We start from the raw sequence: 16309 nt of genomic DNA on the forward strand, positions 1-16309 counted from the left end.
TCCGTTTAGTGTTGCAAAAAACTGGTTTGAAAAAAGTGTCCTGCTAGTACACCAAAACCAGTATGGGTGTGTGTGTGTGTGTGTGTGTGTGCGTGGGTGTTTTGGGGTGATAGAGGTTAGCGATTTTACAACATGTTTGAATGAAACACAACTTTTTATGAACTATATGTGATGCAGCGAGAGCTCTGGTGGAGCCAGCTGAACGTTGTCAAAAAAACCAAAACAAAACAAACCATCAGCCTTCTACTACTTCCTGTTGTCTTCTTCTGCCAGTAGAAACATGTGGTTGTTGATGCTTGTGATATGAAAAAAAAAAATTCCATTGCAGTTTTGCAAACTACATCTATGAATATGTTGTTATCCAAAATACACGTATCAAATAGACGTGTTTTTGCTCATTAGAGCAAAAATAATCTTTTTTAATCAAATAACATGATTTTGATAACATTTGATTACATTGAGACGATTTATTTTGGTAGTATATTTGCACAATTTTATGTTTATGTTTATGGAAACTAGTGTCACCACTTGTTTGCTCAGGATGAGGAAATAACTTCATACATTATTAACTTTTAACCAATCAACAACTTCTAGATGGATGTCCACTGTAGCTGAAACTGGAATCTGCCTATATGACTGGACTGTGTTAAATTTATTTAATTACATAACTGGAAACTAATAGGATCTGTTTCTTTTGTAAAGTAGCCTGAGATGACTTTTGCTGTGAATTGGTATAAATCACTAAATCATAAATTACTCAATGTGAATTACGGAAGAAAAATCTTAAGTTTGAACATCTCTCTCCCAGCATTCCAGACCAAGCTGATAATGTTACTTGTTTTGGTAAAAACATCCTGGTTGAACTAAAAGGGCTGGGATTAAAGGTTACTGTTTGGAGTAAATCTACATGAGTACCCTGAGGGTGCAGTGATGGCAGCAGGGTTATAGTGCCTTGGTAGGCTAAAGCATTAAGAGCTCCTTTCACTGACACTGAGGCACTAAGCACAATTTCTCATTAGCAGCCCACATCATAATACCCTCATCACCAAACTTTACTTTTCACACACTGTAATTACCTCAAGGCAGTAGCTGGTAGCTAATTACCAGCTACTGAATCCAGACTCATCCACTGGATTTCCAGACAAAGATGTACGATTAATCACTCCAGAAAGTACATTTCCAAATCTCTAGAGTTTGATGATGGTTGGCTTATCCTGCTGCATCCTAGCCTCTGGTGATGGAAGTCTGATATCCATGAAGCTCTCTGACTTCTGTTTATGAGTTTATCTGTTGGTGACCTCTACACTCCCTTTGACCCTACTTGTCTCTTTATGCCTGAGTTACTTTTGTTCCTAATGGGTTCGGATTTAAGTTCTACATGTTAGATCACCACTAATAGCTGATTGTCCACAATGTATAGTTGCTGGATTTGGTCCACCTGACTGTGGGATCCCTGAATTCAATGATTTGAAGGGATAATACAAACCCTATTATAGAGGTTATATTTTGTCTGTCATTAGAACTCGTTTGTGTCAACCAGGGGGAAGTCACCAGTTTTAATCCACAACTCATGCATAGAATGGTCATATCCTCTGAACATGGTTGGTGTGTTCAAGAGGTTATTTGTTCAAGAATGCAAAGTAGACAAGAGCTCTCACTTTGAAGTACTTTATTGATTTTACTTTGTGATTCACTGCATGCAACTGGAAACATTTCAGATAAATTACACGTCACACACTGTACTGGTCATCACACTGTACTGGTCATCACACAAACAACAAAAATGTGGAACTCAGTTTCTTGCTTCTGCTTTCAGAAGTTGTTACTTTCATCAACTTTTATCTTCTGATTGAACATCAAATTGTTCCATTTCTACTACAGCTCTGTGTGACACAGCGAGAAGAAAAGACAGTACAAGAGGATGTGCTTTATGGGATTACGGTTGACATTTAGACAAACATCACTGGACAGAACATTTTACATCCTGTTAGGGCACAGAATAGGTCCAAGGTGATCAGATTATAGGATTTTAGCAGGCACACTCTTATGGTTTGATTAAATGCAGTAGTTACTCTGTTTTGCAGGAGGGACTGCCGTTGCTCTTCATTTTAATAGCAGCCATCTAGTTTGTTGTTTGCTAGATTCTCTGTCTCTTCAGACTTAATGTTCTGATTCCATGAAATGTGTGGTTTGAAACTTTTGCCCATTCTTAGAATTGTTTTGAATTGTAAACACTTCTCCAAAAGTCAGACTAACTGTAAACATGTTTTTAGTTCATGTTCAGTTCAAAACACAGTTATTATCATCGGTGAGATGAAATCCCAGCTGCCACAATTTTCAAACACTGTTTTTTAAAATGAAACCACAAGTTGATTGTTTCAGTAATCCCTGATCTGGTAAATGTACCAGTCATACTGGCAGAATCAGAACCAGCCATTACTGTCATCAGACAGAAACACAATAAAATTAGTTTCAGCGCAGCCCATCCAAAGAAAACAAACACACAATGGATTCAGACTGATTTGCTTTGTTACCTGCTCTCTTCTACACTTTTTAGATATTTTTTTCTATGTAATGAAAGAAACATGTACAGTTAAAATCAAACACAAACCACATAGAAAGACAACTTTCTTATCACTAAAATTAAATCAGACCAAGCTTCTCTAGTTTTAGATCAGTTCGAATTATCAAAATTATTTGGATTTGCTAAATGCCACAAAAATGAGAGAAAGAGTAAAGACATTTACATACAGACTCACTACGTTCTCTCTAAGCAGTGAGGAGACGTCCAGAAGTGGTCTAAAAAGGCAATGCTACCAAATACTGACATTTTCTTTTTAAGTTTGATTATTATTATTATTATGACGACATTTTTTTGTTTTCTCCTTAATTATTTTTTTTTTTTCTGACATTTTACTTGTTCAAATAAACAGAAGTGTTGTCTGATTTAACTTCAGGAAAAAAAAACTACGTCTTTATTTGATGTATGCAAACGTCTAGTGTCAACTGTATGAAAATGAGAGCTTTAGTGAGTATTTGAGACCAATTCTGTCAGAGTAGATTAGACGTTTCCATCCTTTATGACCTCTGATGCTGTTTGAAGGTCAACATTCTTCATCTGTGCATTTGGGGTTCTAAGAAGTCTGACTGTGGTCACATCATGCAGTAGCAGGAACAACCATGCAAATAAAATCAGATTTCAGAAAAAATAAAATACTGAGCATCAAAACATGCTGTGTAGACAGAGCCTTAGTGTTCAGTCTACAGCCCGGATCATATATTACTGATGTTTAGCTTGTATACCTGAATATATAATGTTATTATTAATGCTATCAGAGCCAATAAATATTTGTGACGTCTAGATACTCATTTCACTGAACTCACATGAGTCAGACTAATATTATGTTATTGTGTAAAAGTTTTTTTTTTTTGTGTGTAAATACCAATAAATATGCAGCTCTGGGGAAAAAAAGTTCAGAAATCAACATTTGGTGGAATAACAAGAGTAATACTATAAAACCTCTGTAAAGAATAAAACTAATAATGGCTTTTGTTATATGAATTGTCCACAGTCACTATGTAAATACGTATATTTTAGGTTTTTTTTTTTTTTTTACTGTCTGTCTTTTTAAAAGAAGAAGGTCAGAGCAATCAGAAGAAAGGCATATTGGTCAGCTGACACAACAATTTCAAAATTAGATTTAAAAAGATGTGAACAGGATTCGGAGGAGAAGAAAAAAACCCGTTGAGTTCAGGGCAGATTAAAATAAGATCATGAAAGGACACYGGTGTTAGGATAAAAATAGGCCGATGATTGGATCTAAAATGTTAAAGTGCCCAGGAGACGTGTTGTACACAAACACACTCTGACCATAATGTAAGCTGGTGCTGGCCCTTGAGATAGGCTGTCCTTTTGCTGAACTCGTGAACACACACTCACTCACACACAGACACACACACACGCACACACACAGATCACATGGTGTTCAGGGCGTCCCACTGAGATGAGTAGACTTATGTCATAAAATAAACACACAGCAATGTCTAACACAGTTAAACTGAAGTTTTAACAAGCATAAGCTTCCCAAGCCAAAATACACACAGAGACACACACATATAGTGGCAAACATACACTGGAGATAAAACCTCCATGTCTGTCTTGTTTGGATCAGTCTGTTGGTGTCTCTCAGTTGGTCCTCCCATGCTTCTGATACCACAGAGCAGTCGGCAGGTTCTGGCAGCCCTGATACTCTCGCTGCATCTCACTGTCTGTAAGAGCGGGGGTCGCATTACACGGAGCTCCTGCCAGCGTCACGTTTAGTAGGCCGGCCCATGGCTCCAAGAGCCGAGACATCCCGTCAACCTGACAATAACAGCACCGGTTTAAGAGCAGATCAGTGGAATACCAGAGAAAACAAAAACAAAATAAAGCAAATGCATGAAAACTTGCCTTCTCCAGGTGGTCTAACAGGCAAGTGGCAGCACTGATAGAAGACCAGCTGTTATCATCCCAGCCCTGGAACAGCCTGTGGRTCTGGTGGGACTGATGCTGGATCAACACCACGTTATGGTGTTTCTGGGAACTCCTTAGCCTTTTGGACAAGACCCCGCTGTAGCTCTGATCCACAAACAGGAGAACCCGAGAGGCCCTGCAGCCGGCCAGGTCAGCCAGCAGTTCGCTCACCGAGTAGCGCTCCTTCAGGTCAGCCTGCTCAGGAAGAGGACAGGAACAGCCATCAAAGCAACAAAACTGAAACCCCTGCACTGCAGCAAGCTCTATCAGTGGCATTAGGTTGTCATTTCAGATTAATGACTAAAAACAAGAAGTACAAAAGTAAATGTGGGTTTGACGTGTCAGAGTCCATAGAGAGGGGAATATTTGACCAGAGCTCTTATTTGAATGACAAGACAATTTTTCTGTTCAGGTTCAGCATAAAGTTGATCGCCTTAGATGTAAAAATAAATGTCCTGTCTACAACAGATTGTAAACTGTTTTAAATTATATGACACCTGTTGCAGTAAACCTCATTGTAAGGCTGGAGTCCAGTCTTAGATTTGATGCACAGGTTAGCTCAGTTGTCAAATCCAGCTTCTTCTTTTTTTTTATCTGAGAAACCTAGCCAAAGTAAAACCTTTTCTTTCTCTGCTTCACTTTGAAATGTATATTCATGCTTTTATCTGAATTTGCTTAGATCATGCTAAATTGAGCTTTATGTTGGCCTCAGTCACAAGTCACTTTCTAGACTCCAGGTGGTTTTAAATGCTGAAGTTAGAGCACGTTACTCCTGTCTTAGCATCTCCTCTCTGACTTTCAGAACATTTTAGGATTGATTTTAACATTTTTAAATCTCTGCATGTCTCTGTCTGACCTGTTTGTTCCCTCACCGTCTCTTAGGTCGTATCGGTTGATGTTAGTCAAAATCAAAGAGAAAGCTGAGAGGTGACGGCTCATTCTCTGTTACTGYCCCAGAACTGTGGAACGGGTTAGCATCACATATCAGACAAACTGAGTCTCTTCATGTTTTTAAGTCTTCTCTTAAAGCTTGTTTTTATYTTTCTCACTGGCTTTTAACTCAGCTTGGAGTGTAGGTTTTTACAGCTATTGTCATTCTGGTTGTGGTGGACAACACTTTGGTCAACTGTGTTGTTWTTAAAGTTCTTTATAAATAAAGCAGGAATGGAATGAATGAAAAATGACGTTTTAAATTATGTTGGTTATTTAAAAGAGCTTGGTCTCTTTTTGAATTAATGGAATGTTGGCGTTTTCAATAAGTTTCTTTGAACTTCGTGCAGGGATGCMAGAGCCAGGAAGGGTGTGCCTTACAAAAGCTTGAAGTAATTAGTTCTGACATGAACTGCTAGAAAACAGCTAGTCAGCAGGATTCAGATGTTGAATAGTTTGTATTTCCCTGGTACATTGTGCCACTTTATACCACAATCAAGTAACTATGCTACTTTCAGTTGTTATAGAAGTGCTCTATGAATCAAACATGACTTAAAATAAATTTGACTTTGTAATTTAATGATTACAAAGTCGTTAAATGGCCCAATTTAACGATTTTAAATTGGGCCACTGTGTCTTTAAAAACACCTGCTCTTTCTGAAACATGTCATCACAACATGGCTCCTCTATTAACCCTTTAACAATTTTTTTTTACCAATGTTTCACTGAGAAGTAGCTCCTATAATGACTCAGCAGATGCTCAGTCCCACCAAGTGTTTGCTAACTGCTGCTGGCTAGTCTGAAGGAGCTGATTGAGTAAAAAAAATATTTTAGATTATAATACCACCCCTTTAAAAAATATCTTTCTGTATCACATTGCTGAAAGCAATGCAGTACGTTTTATTATTATTATTATTATTATTATTATTATTATTATTATTATTATTATTATTATTATTATTATTATTTCATTTGTATTACAATCCCATGTTCTTTTATGAGAATATGTTTGTATGCCTTCAGTTTTCACAGTGATCCATGAGATCCATTGTATCTGATGGAAGAAACTTTACAATCACCTGTGGAGGCTGTTCTTTCTTAAAAAGCTGAGGGGGCTGCTTCATTTTCGATTTAGGAGCAGAGATGCTTATTTAATAACTGAACACAATAATCTTGCACAATAATCAGCAGCAAAGTAGTAGGCAAGAGCAGCACTCAGGTACTAAGAAATGTTATATGTTGCAGTAACGAGATCAGTTCCTTGCATTCAGCTGTCAGTACCTCAGCGGATGTCATAGCAGATTAAAAGTTGGACAGCCCACAGCATCCCATAGCAGATCGGTCTGTTTGCTATCTGAAGCAACTATATCGTTCAATGTAGAGAGTCAAAGTGGCTCTACATTTACATTAATATTTATGTGTCTGCCTCTAATAATGTTTTTTTTTTTGTTATTACTATTATAGGCAGCAACCATTGGCTGCTCACAATCCTCCCTCACTACAGTGAGCAATGTGTGTGCTTTGTTTCCGTGTTTCTCTTACGATGCCATTCAKGTTGGCGTCCCACAGCAGCATGGTCCCATCAGTGCGTGTCGGTGAGTTCAGGTACAGAACCAGAGTGTCGGCACAATGCTGCTTCCGGCAAATGTATGACACATGGTTACGGATCACTGCCTTCTCTGTTGCGGAGTAAACGCCCTCTACGTCTTCAGTGCRCATAGAAAAGAAAGAAGAGGTTCAGCTCTAAGACAGTTTGTGAGGTTTTGCTGTGTATTGTGCAATTTATTGCATTTGGTAGAATCTTTATCGGAGGTTCTTCCTGTGTCCGTCCAGACAGGGTGAAAGGAAAACACATCTTCTGTCTTTGAACAGCTTCGTTGCTGTTCAAAGACAGCAGAAATGTGCAGAAATGCCCTGCACAAATAAACTGGATTTCCAGTATTTTAACATATGATTCCACAATTCTTTTTCCAGAATATTTTTCTAGAATTACACTGCCCATGGCTGCAGGAGGTTGGAGTAGTTCTGTTACCCTATTTCTGATTTATTTTTTTGTAGACTTCTGTTCAGTTTTTTTTTTGTCATGTCATCTTCTCATGTGGGCYAAAATTGTCAAGTCAAAAGTGCTTCCAGATCAAGAAAATGTTGTCTTGTTTAGTGCTGCAGTATAAACATTTATAMTGTCTGTTTCCAGGTTCTGGAAGGGCTTCCTGAAAACATAAGACGTGTAGAAATTGGTGAGTCACTTAAATCAGGATTGAAATTATTATTGTTCACGGATGCTTCCAAGAAAAGGCAAAACCCTACTTCATCAGATTGTCAGGACAAATAATACTTTCTATTAAAGTATATTTGTCCTTGTTTTGTGCTGCAGAACTTTTCCTGTAATTCCCGACTGGTTCTACAACCATTAAACTTTTCATTACGGGATTCTGGGTCTCTGCAAATACTTTGACATACTGTAGCTTTCTGTATCATAGCGCTTGTTCATTTCCTACCTAGAAGCTGTCCACTGCTGGCGAAGAAAGTGTTGATGTGATTTTTATGGAAACCATTGTTTCTGAGCATTTTGTAGAACTTCTGAAGATTCTGAGCGTGATGCTGAAATGTCATCTGAGGCTGCCAACCACCTGCATAGACACACACACACACACACGCGCATGCACGCGCACACACACACGCACAMATATGTAGATACATACAGGCAGATGGTTAGAGTTACACTTCTTCAGTAAATAACACATTTATGACATTGAGGAAAATGTGCAGAATCCAATTTGCCTCTGGAGTCCGTTTCAGGTTTTGTTTGGTGTGAAACAGTCCATTGAGGTACTTTAGATACGTTATCAACTAAGTTGATACTTTTTTGTCATTTCTTTGATACTTTATAGTTTATGTTGTTTTGTTCAAGATGAATAATGAACTAAGCTGTTATTAATATGGTGTAAGTCTATGATTGTGAAGTCCTTGAAGGTACAGAGCAGCTTCCTCTGCTGTCGCTGCTAAAACAGGCCGATTACAGTTCTAAAACAGTGCGGAAAAGCAACACTGTCGTTACAAATTTYTCCTTCTGTCCACTGAATGGTCCAGTTGAATGTTTCCCAGACAGAATCCAAGAAAGGGGGAGAAACCCCCGACGRTGTTGGATGCCAGACGTTTTTTGAGTGGAACTGCATGKCTACCTTTTAATGTGTCTCTCAGTGAAAGTTGTCTTTGCATCTTGACTTTGTCTCTACCCCGTGTTTGTGCCCAAAATGCTGAAATAAGTTAAGAATTGATCAAAACTTCACCAAAACTCGAACAACTTCAGTACCCAGAAGTTGTCGAAGTTATTTCCGATTGTGTCTAAAGATGTTTGAATCGTGTGGGACAGAAGAAACGAATGAACGGTCCAACCTGAGATGAGCACGGCATGGTCACAGGTCTGATAGAGGCGGCAGGACAGGTGTGTGGCCAGTGGCTGCTGGTGGCAGCGCCTGGTGTTTTTATTGAGCTCACAGCTTGACACAGGCAGACCGGGAGAGCTCATGGGAAGCTGCTGGGGACACCTGGCAAATTCTGCGTTGTCTGTYGGAGGAGAAAGAGGGAAAGCTCAGAACAGGAGAACCACCACAGGGAAAGGTTGTCGAGCGCCAAAACACGCCCTGAGTGTTTTGAATGGTAAGTCAAACTTACTTTGAATTACCATTCAAAGTAAATTAGAGACTGGAAAAATACACGAAAATACAAAAATACAAAAAATAAGAAACAAATATGCAAAATTTTAACAGCACAGAAAGTAACTTCAAAAAATGAAATAAAAACCTATTTGACAAACTACAGTAACTTGGAAAAGTTTAAGCTAAAGAGTGAAAAACAAATCATAGAGACCGACAGTTTGATAAAATGGCTGCTGGTTTCCCTACATTGACCTCATGTGGATTTGGTCATTGTAACACCTTAAGATCTATTAATAATACACCGCTGTGGATAAAATAGAGATCATATCAAAATTAAATGTTAGCTTTTATTATCTTCGCTTAGTTTGAAGTTAGAGTTTAGCTATAAAATTTAACCTCAAGTGTACGAACAGCACCTATATCACACAGAAATTATGTATTAATCCAAAATGAAGCTGTGTGGACAACATGTGGGAAAACTCAGCTCCACCCATCTGAATCCTTTGAATTTAAGAGAGAAAGTAGCATCTTTATTTAAATGCACTTGATTAGCAGAACCTCATCAGCGTGAAGTGAGAGGTCAAAACCTTCCCTACAAAAGCCAAAGTTTTGTCAGTTCTGTGTTAATATCAGGGCAGAAAGACATCAGTAATGAAAGCAGCTGTTGCTTCTCGTCAGTCTAAAAGGGTTGAAAATCCACATCTAAAATAAAACAGAGGTCAAACTGAATGGGCAGACACATCCGAGGAAAATCTCCTTGATGTCAGATTGTGTAAGGCTCAGAGGAACTGCAAAAAATTAATGAGCCTTATCTCAGCCTCTGCTGGACTCAGTTAGCAGAGGAAATGTTAACATTCATGGGAATAAAATTCAAACGAATTACATGAATTCCTCTGTATCTGAAAAAAAAATTCTTGAGCCAAATGTGAGTCTGTGTTACATCAGACAGGGTTGTCATTAAATCTGATTCTGACCCTTTTTATTACTTTGGGACAAAACGAAGCAAAGTGATGGCATGCTGATTACAGCATGCATATTGGAACTGAGCGCATGTTCCCACTGGTGCTTCACTTCCCAGGGCTCAGTTGGCTTTGAGAACATGTGATGTAGATGAGGGAACTTTTTCAATGTGACAAAGGAACAAGGTGATCCAGAGCCCGGCAGAAAGTAGCGTCACTTTACCAAAACCAGGAGCAATGTTTTAGAAAAGACAACAACTGGAATTTGGTTGCAGAATTCCCATAATGCATCCCATGATGTCAGACTAGATAAAACAGAAAAAAAAAACATGAATGCTGATATGAACAAAAAAAAAAAACACAACAAGGAACAGAGAAACTAAACAGGAAAAGGCCATTAGAAATGTCTTGGTTATATGGCAGAGTGCAGACCTACCAACACATTTGAGTCTCTGCGTCCAACTGCTGTCTCCGACGGCAACCACCAGTGGCAGAAAGTGAACCTCACAGAAACCTCCGATGGCTCGTTCCAGCAAGCGGCTGCCGGCGGTGCCTCCACCCAGCGTCCCACCTGCCACCCGTCTGCTGCCAAACAGCCTCTGTGGACCGGTCTGACGGCGCTTCAGCTGGTTCTGGCAGCGACCCTTCAAAGCCAGAGTCAAACACTCGTCTCCTACAGGTGGGGAAACATCTTTCAGACTGAAAAGTTTCTCACTGTTTCCTGGGGTCAAAAAAAAATGATTTGAACCTTCCAAAACATTTGAGTGACGTGGATCTATCCTTGATGGAAGGGTTACAAGAGTGTTGAGCTGTTCTTAGAAATCCATCCAGTATGCCGTGTCTCTGGCATCTTCGGCCTGATGAAAGCAAACTGGAACATTTTTGCCCGCTATAGCATACAAATGCATGGCACGGTTTTCGTATTTTTGTTTTTAAAAACACATAAATTGCTGAAATTTGTGGTTGTAATTTACAAAAAAAAATGTGAATGTGAATTTCATCAGCAAAAAATTATTTTCTTGTTTATAGTTCCATCTTATTTAAGTAAATTTATGCGCAGTTCTGTCAAATATTGAGAAAGTCACGCAAACCCATTCACCGCAACCGTCCCAGCAGGAGGTACTTTGCAACATGAGCAGATATGAATAATTGACAGACGTGTGTTYGTGTGACACGGGGGCAAAGTGACCTTAACATCTGGCCTTAACTTTTCTCACAGCAGGGGCTCAGAAACTTTGACACACCTCTGTGTCCCTTCAGATATCTTCTACAGGAATGGATCCTTACTTCGTCTTCTGTTAACTCTCAAGTTTTCTTCCGTAGGAACCAGATCAGCTGGTTTCTACGGAAACAACTGAGCCTAGAAATATCAGGAAACCTATTTAAAAAATAATCTGAATGACTACTATATGTAATAGTGTAATACATCTTTCTGGGAGGCACATCTGCATTGAACTTTTACTGTCTTTTCCTTGTGACTGAAGCAGGGCTTTACATTTTGATTAGGAATTTATTCATATTACATACGCAAAGCATGTAGTTTTGCGAAATTAGCAACAAATGAATGTCATGCTGGAACAGTCACAGTTACACTTACACCTTTCAGATGTTTTGAGTGCTCTCACTTGCTGTTCAATCTACAGGTCTACAGTCTGGTCTTTATAAACTGGCTTTTTGTGACTGAATACTGAAAGCTCACCTGTCAGCTTAAATGTGTTTGACAAAACCATCTATAAAGAACCCTTACAGGCGTCACTAGAAAAAACAAATTGCTGAATTATGAAAAAAGCTCAACCACAGAGCTTTTTTCATAAAACCAGATATCTGGTTTTAGGGTCTAAACTGGAAGTGATTGTGTTTTTGGACAGACAACTTCTAGATGCAGTCCAACCCACCTAAATTAAATGACTGAATTAACTAGCCACCATGCGGTTAGCTTCTACAGTGCTGACATCAGACTTCATTTAAAATGTTTTTCTGGACACTCAAGGACACATAACAGTGGATGGAATCAGCCATTCTCATTCACACACAGTGTCAAGCTGCAGAACCGCCTGCCCTTTTACCACCATCAGCAGGCGAAGTGTGTGAAGTTGTCTTTACACAAGCACAGAAATGGACAGAGCAGGGTCTCAAACTGGCAACCCACCGAATATGAGACAAACTCCTAACACCTCTGAGTGACTGACCACAAATACACAAGTTTAAGATTTTGATTTGAAAAAAAATATTCGAAAACCTTTTATAGTTTCCTTCCACTTTGAAGTTATGCATAACTTAGTGTCGCTCTAGCACACAAAAGCCCAATAAAACACAACCAACTTTTTGAATTTAATGTGACCAGATGTGAGGGGGAAAAAAAAAAAACTTTTTGCAGGGCATTGTACTGAACCACAAGTTAAATTCTGTCACAGCTTTAATTGAACAGTCGGTCTAACTCGTCAACTAAAGCTGCGCTTAAACACGTTTCACCGCAGAAATTAGCAATATAGTAGATACTGTGTTCACATACACTAACGTGAGCTACAAACAGAAAACAAAAACATTTTATCATCAGAGAAGAAGACCAGGATATTCAACACTCACCCAAGTAAATGCCATCCAGGTGGGAACATTTCTTCTTTGTCACATTTATGTCCACATAAAAGAGGACCACAGGGTGTCCAAAGTTCTCCCCTGGTGATGGATCCAGAACCAGAACAACATCATGGGCAGAGGAACTGTAGAGGGGCTGGTGATGTCTGTTCAGCATCCGCCCAACATTGAAGCTTCCCCTCAGCTTGGAGCTCAGCATGCCGCTGGAAAAGTCGGGCAGGATAGCCAGGACTTTGTTTGAGGGACCTGGAAGAGCAGAATGTTGCTACTGATCTTTAGATGCAGCAGACAAATCAGACAGAGGTTCACTGTGCATGACATAGCTACCATCCATAAAGATTAGATAAATATGATGTAAATATATGTATTTGAATTCTTAATGCATCTGTTATTATCTCATGGGAGTACGCAGCGCCGATCCTGGTCCTTGGTCCAGATAGCTGCTGCACCTGCTGCTTTAAAATAAAAGGAGTACAGCTTTCCAAAAATAAATACAAGAATAACGGTGGAGATAAAAAAAGGCTGTTCAAATTTCATTGGCCAACATTAAACCATACATTTGTATCAACTATTTTTTATTCAAAATTTTTGTCTTTTAATTATTTTGTTGTCCAAATATCTTTTTGCACAGACATAAATGTAGTTTTTGGCTTTACAGTTTACAATTTTTTTTTAAAAAAGTAGCTTTTTATAAAAACAAAAAAACAAAAAGAGAAAACAATTGACATAAATGAAAAAATAAAAAACATACCACTGTGTTCACTGTGTTGTTAAATAAATACTTCACATTTCAGTCATGAGTCATCTCAAGATCTGTGCACTCACACCAAACTCCTCCATGGAAACAGAATGCTGGTTCTGTCACCATTTTTTATTTATTCTTTTTGCTCATCTCCGCTATTTTCAGCAGCAGTTTCTTGTACATCCATTATGGATGATTAAGGCTAATTTTCCTCTGTTAACACAAATACAACTACTGCCAAACAGTCTTGCTTCTCAGATTGACAAGAGTGTTTTCAGTGGAAGTTTGCATCACTTAATATATTAACTGCAATGAAATGAAGTTAGTTGATCATTTCTGAAACAAACTTTTAAAACTAATAACTGGTTTAACGTAATGGCAATACGGTAAACCAGTACTGCACACAAAAGCCCAATAAAACACAGTCAGCTGTAAAAGTGAGCAGCTGTTGTTTGAATGATGCCAGCTGTCTGGTACAGTGCGATGCTTCCATCTGGTCCTACCTGCAGCGCTGCGCTGCTCCGACATGTACACGGCCACAGAGGACAGCGGCAGGTGGCTGAGCCGTCTGCAGTCTGCCTCAGACATGGAGGACATGCGGAGGCAGCGGTCCAGCTGGTCCCACTGCAGCACCTGGAGCCCCGAGCGTACCCAGCGGTCCAGCCGGCTGAGGGCCACGCTGCCCGCAGGGGCCAGAGAGGGAGCAGGGTGGAGGATGGAGGAGAGAGCAGCGAGGAACGTGAGGAGCTGCATGATCAGGATCAACTGTTTCTGTTTGTCCTTAATGGGTTTTCTTCTTTATTTTCGCTTTGTTTCTCCACTAATGCTTTGCTTCTGTCATTTCTGCATATTTTTTTATTATTATTTCTTCTTAAGCATTCCAGCTCCAGAGGAATTGTCTTCACTTGTTGTGGAGTCTTCTCTTTTCTTCTTTGTGTTTTCTCTTTTCACTTTCTGTTCCTTCAGTTCCTGAATTCTGTTCTTTTATTTTCTTCTAGTTTTTTTTTAGATTATTATTATTATTATTAAGAAAATCTCAGATTAGAAATGGATTTGGATTCTCTTCTAAGTTGAAATTCTTCCTTTGCTTCTCTCTTGTTTTATTTTTGTCTTTATTTCATCAGATCTGAACCTGAAGGACAAAAGCCCAACAGCATGGCTGGGTGGCAGTAACTGTCCTTCTCCTGCTGTGTCTTTGTTTAAGCCTTCTGTTCTTAGTTATTCTTGGGAAAAAAAAAAAAAAGTTTTGTAGTTTGTGATCAGATTTCTTCTCTCAGTTGTGCTGTCTTTGGTTTGGAACAGTTGCAACAGACGGCAGCATCCCCTCGCTGAATTGTTCCTCTTTTCCCCTTCAACGCTGTTTTGTTCTTGTTACTTAAAAGAAATAAGATCCCAGATTGTCTGCAAACATCAAAATGAAAACTTTTTTGCTTTGGTCCACTGGTTCTGTCCCTCCTGATCTTTCTTTGGACTCGGAGAAGCTTCGGGATCAGAGCTGGTTCTGATCCCGAACCAGCTCAGAAGAAGTCAGAAAGTCCTCGCTTTTTAAAAAGGAGAGTTGTCTGTCCTGCAGGTTGTCCACAGCTGCCTCTACTGCTCACAGTTAGTTTGTCTATCTTTTGCTGCTCTCTTTAGCTCTCTCTCTCTCTCTCTCTCTCTCTCTGTCCCTCTCTTTCAAAAACACACACACACACATACACACGCTTCTCTCCTCCTCTGTCTGTGAGGTTTGACATGCGACAAAGATGGGAAGGAGGAATGATGAGATAACACGATGAAAAAGTCAGAGGGAGGGAGGAAAAGGAAAGAGGAGGAAGGGTTAGACAGAGGGCTGGAAAATAGGTTAAAACATGAGTTAAGTAACCCAAGTGACATGAAGATGTGCAAAGATGAGTTACCTGAAATATGGGGAAAATGGGAAAAGATGTGATGAGAATAAACAAGATGCATAAAATAAATATAATAAAAATATCCACAGAATGAAGAATGACAGAGGCTTAGCAGCAGAGGCTGGCAGACAGAAACACACAAGAACAAGTAATTACTAGTTTTTCAGGAAATAGCATTACAGTGTGTCAAAACTGAAAGTCATCACACTTCACTTTCCAGATGTTGTTGTGTCAAAGGAATGGCTTTCACGATGTTTGGAAGACATAGCAAAGCAAACATGGTGATTAAATGATGGAATGAGGAAAAATAAGCCAAGTGTGCTTGAATGCTTTAGTGCCGTCATTGTTAACAGTAAACTAAAGAGACAGAGGAAAAGGAAAATAATCAAGGAGTGAAAAAACACACACGATGGAAGGAAACAAGAGAACAAACAGGAAACACATCTCAGTGAAAGGAAGGTAAAAAGTTCATATGAAAAAAGGGAGATAAAAGGGAAAGGATGCTTTAAATTAAAATTTTGACTAGAACTAAAGAAAGACAAAAAAATGAGAAAGTTAAACAAAGATGTGGGGAATGAAACCTGGGTACAAGAGGAAGAAGATGGTAAATAAAAAAACTAAGATAGTGAGATAAAGAGAACGAGCAAGAAAAAACGGGAACGTTAAAATGAGGAATATTCAGATGCAGCAATGCCATCTAGTGGTGAAATCTAAGAATTACAAAAGCAGAAAAAAGTGCCCACCACAAAACAGCATCGTGTTTGAAGGCCAAAAAGGAAGAGACCAAGGAATTTTTTCCTTACTTACAATGGAGTCTCCCGCATGCCTTCTGGTAGACTACAGTTACGCCTTGTTCTGAGGGGTTTATTTAAATTTCCTATTTCGCATTTTAAAACAAAATTAAACTTCCACATTTTTTTTGTTTTTATTTTTTATTTAGGCTTTCTATTACCACTCTTTACCAGTGGGTGGCAGTATTGTAATATTTCAGAACGAATCAGGAGCGGTGTTTTTTTTTTTAA

At 39.0% G+C, this 16309-nt stretch overlaps 1 protein-coding gene across 2 annotated transcripts; it reads right to left on the reverse strand.

The window, feature by feature from the left end:
• Window positions 1-4048: 4048 nt before the first annotated feature.
• Window positions 4049-16209, reverse strand: LOC103482284 (uncharacterized). 2 transcript variants are annotated; one of them, XM_008438357.2, is made up of 8 exons: window positions 13902-16209; window positions 12648-12902; window positions 10498-10734; window positions 8840-9010; window positions 7942-8073; window positions 6986-7149; window positions 4451-4708; window positions 4049-4363 (listed from the first exon to the last, which is right to left on the reverse strand). In XM_008438357.2, exons 1-8 carry the CDS (start codon window positions 14149-14151, stop codon window positions 4187-4189), a joined length of 1644 nt encoding a protein of 547 aa, XP_008436579.1. In that variant the 5' UTR covers window positions 14152-16209; the 3' UTR covers window positions 4049-4186. The 2 variants fall into 2 exon arrangements, with proteins under 2 accessions (XP_008436579.1, XP_008436569.1); XM_008438347.2 differs by having other exon boundaries at window positions 4451-4711.
• Window positions 16210-16309: the final 100 nt, after the last annotated feature.

Source organism: Poecilia reticulata, linkage group LG2 (assembly GCF_000633615.1).
Source record: "Poecilia reticulata strain Guanapo linkage group LG2, Guppy_female_1.0+MT, whole genome shotgun sequence".
In the NCBI taxonomy this organism is placed as follows: domain Eukaryota; kingdom Metazoa; phylum Chordata; class Actinopteri; order Cyprinodontiformes; family Poeciliidae; genus Poecilia; species Poecilia reticulata.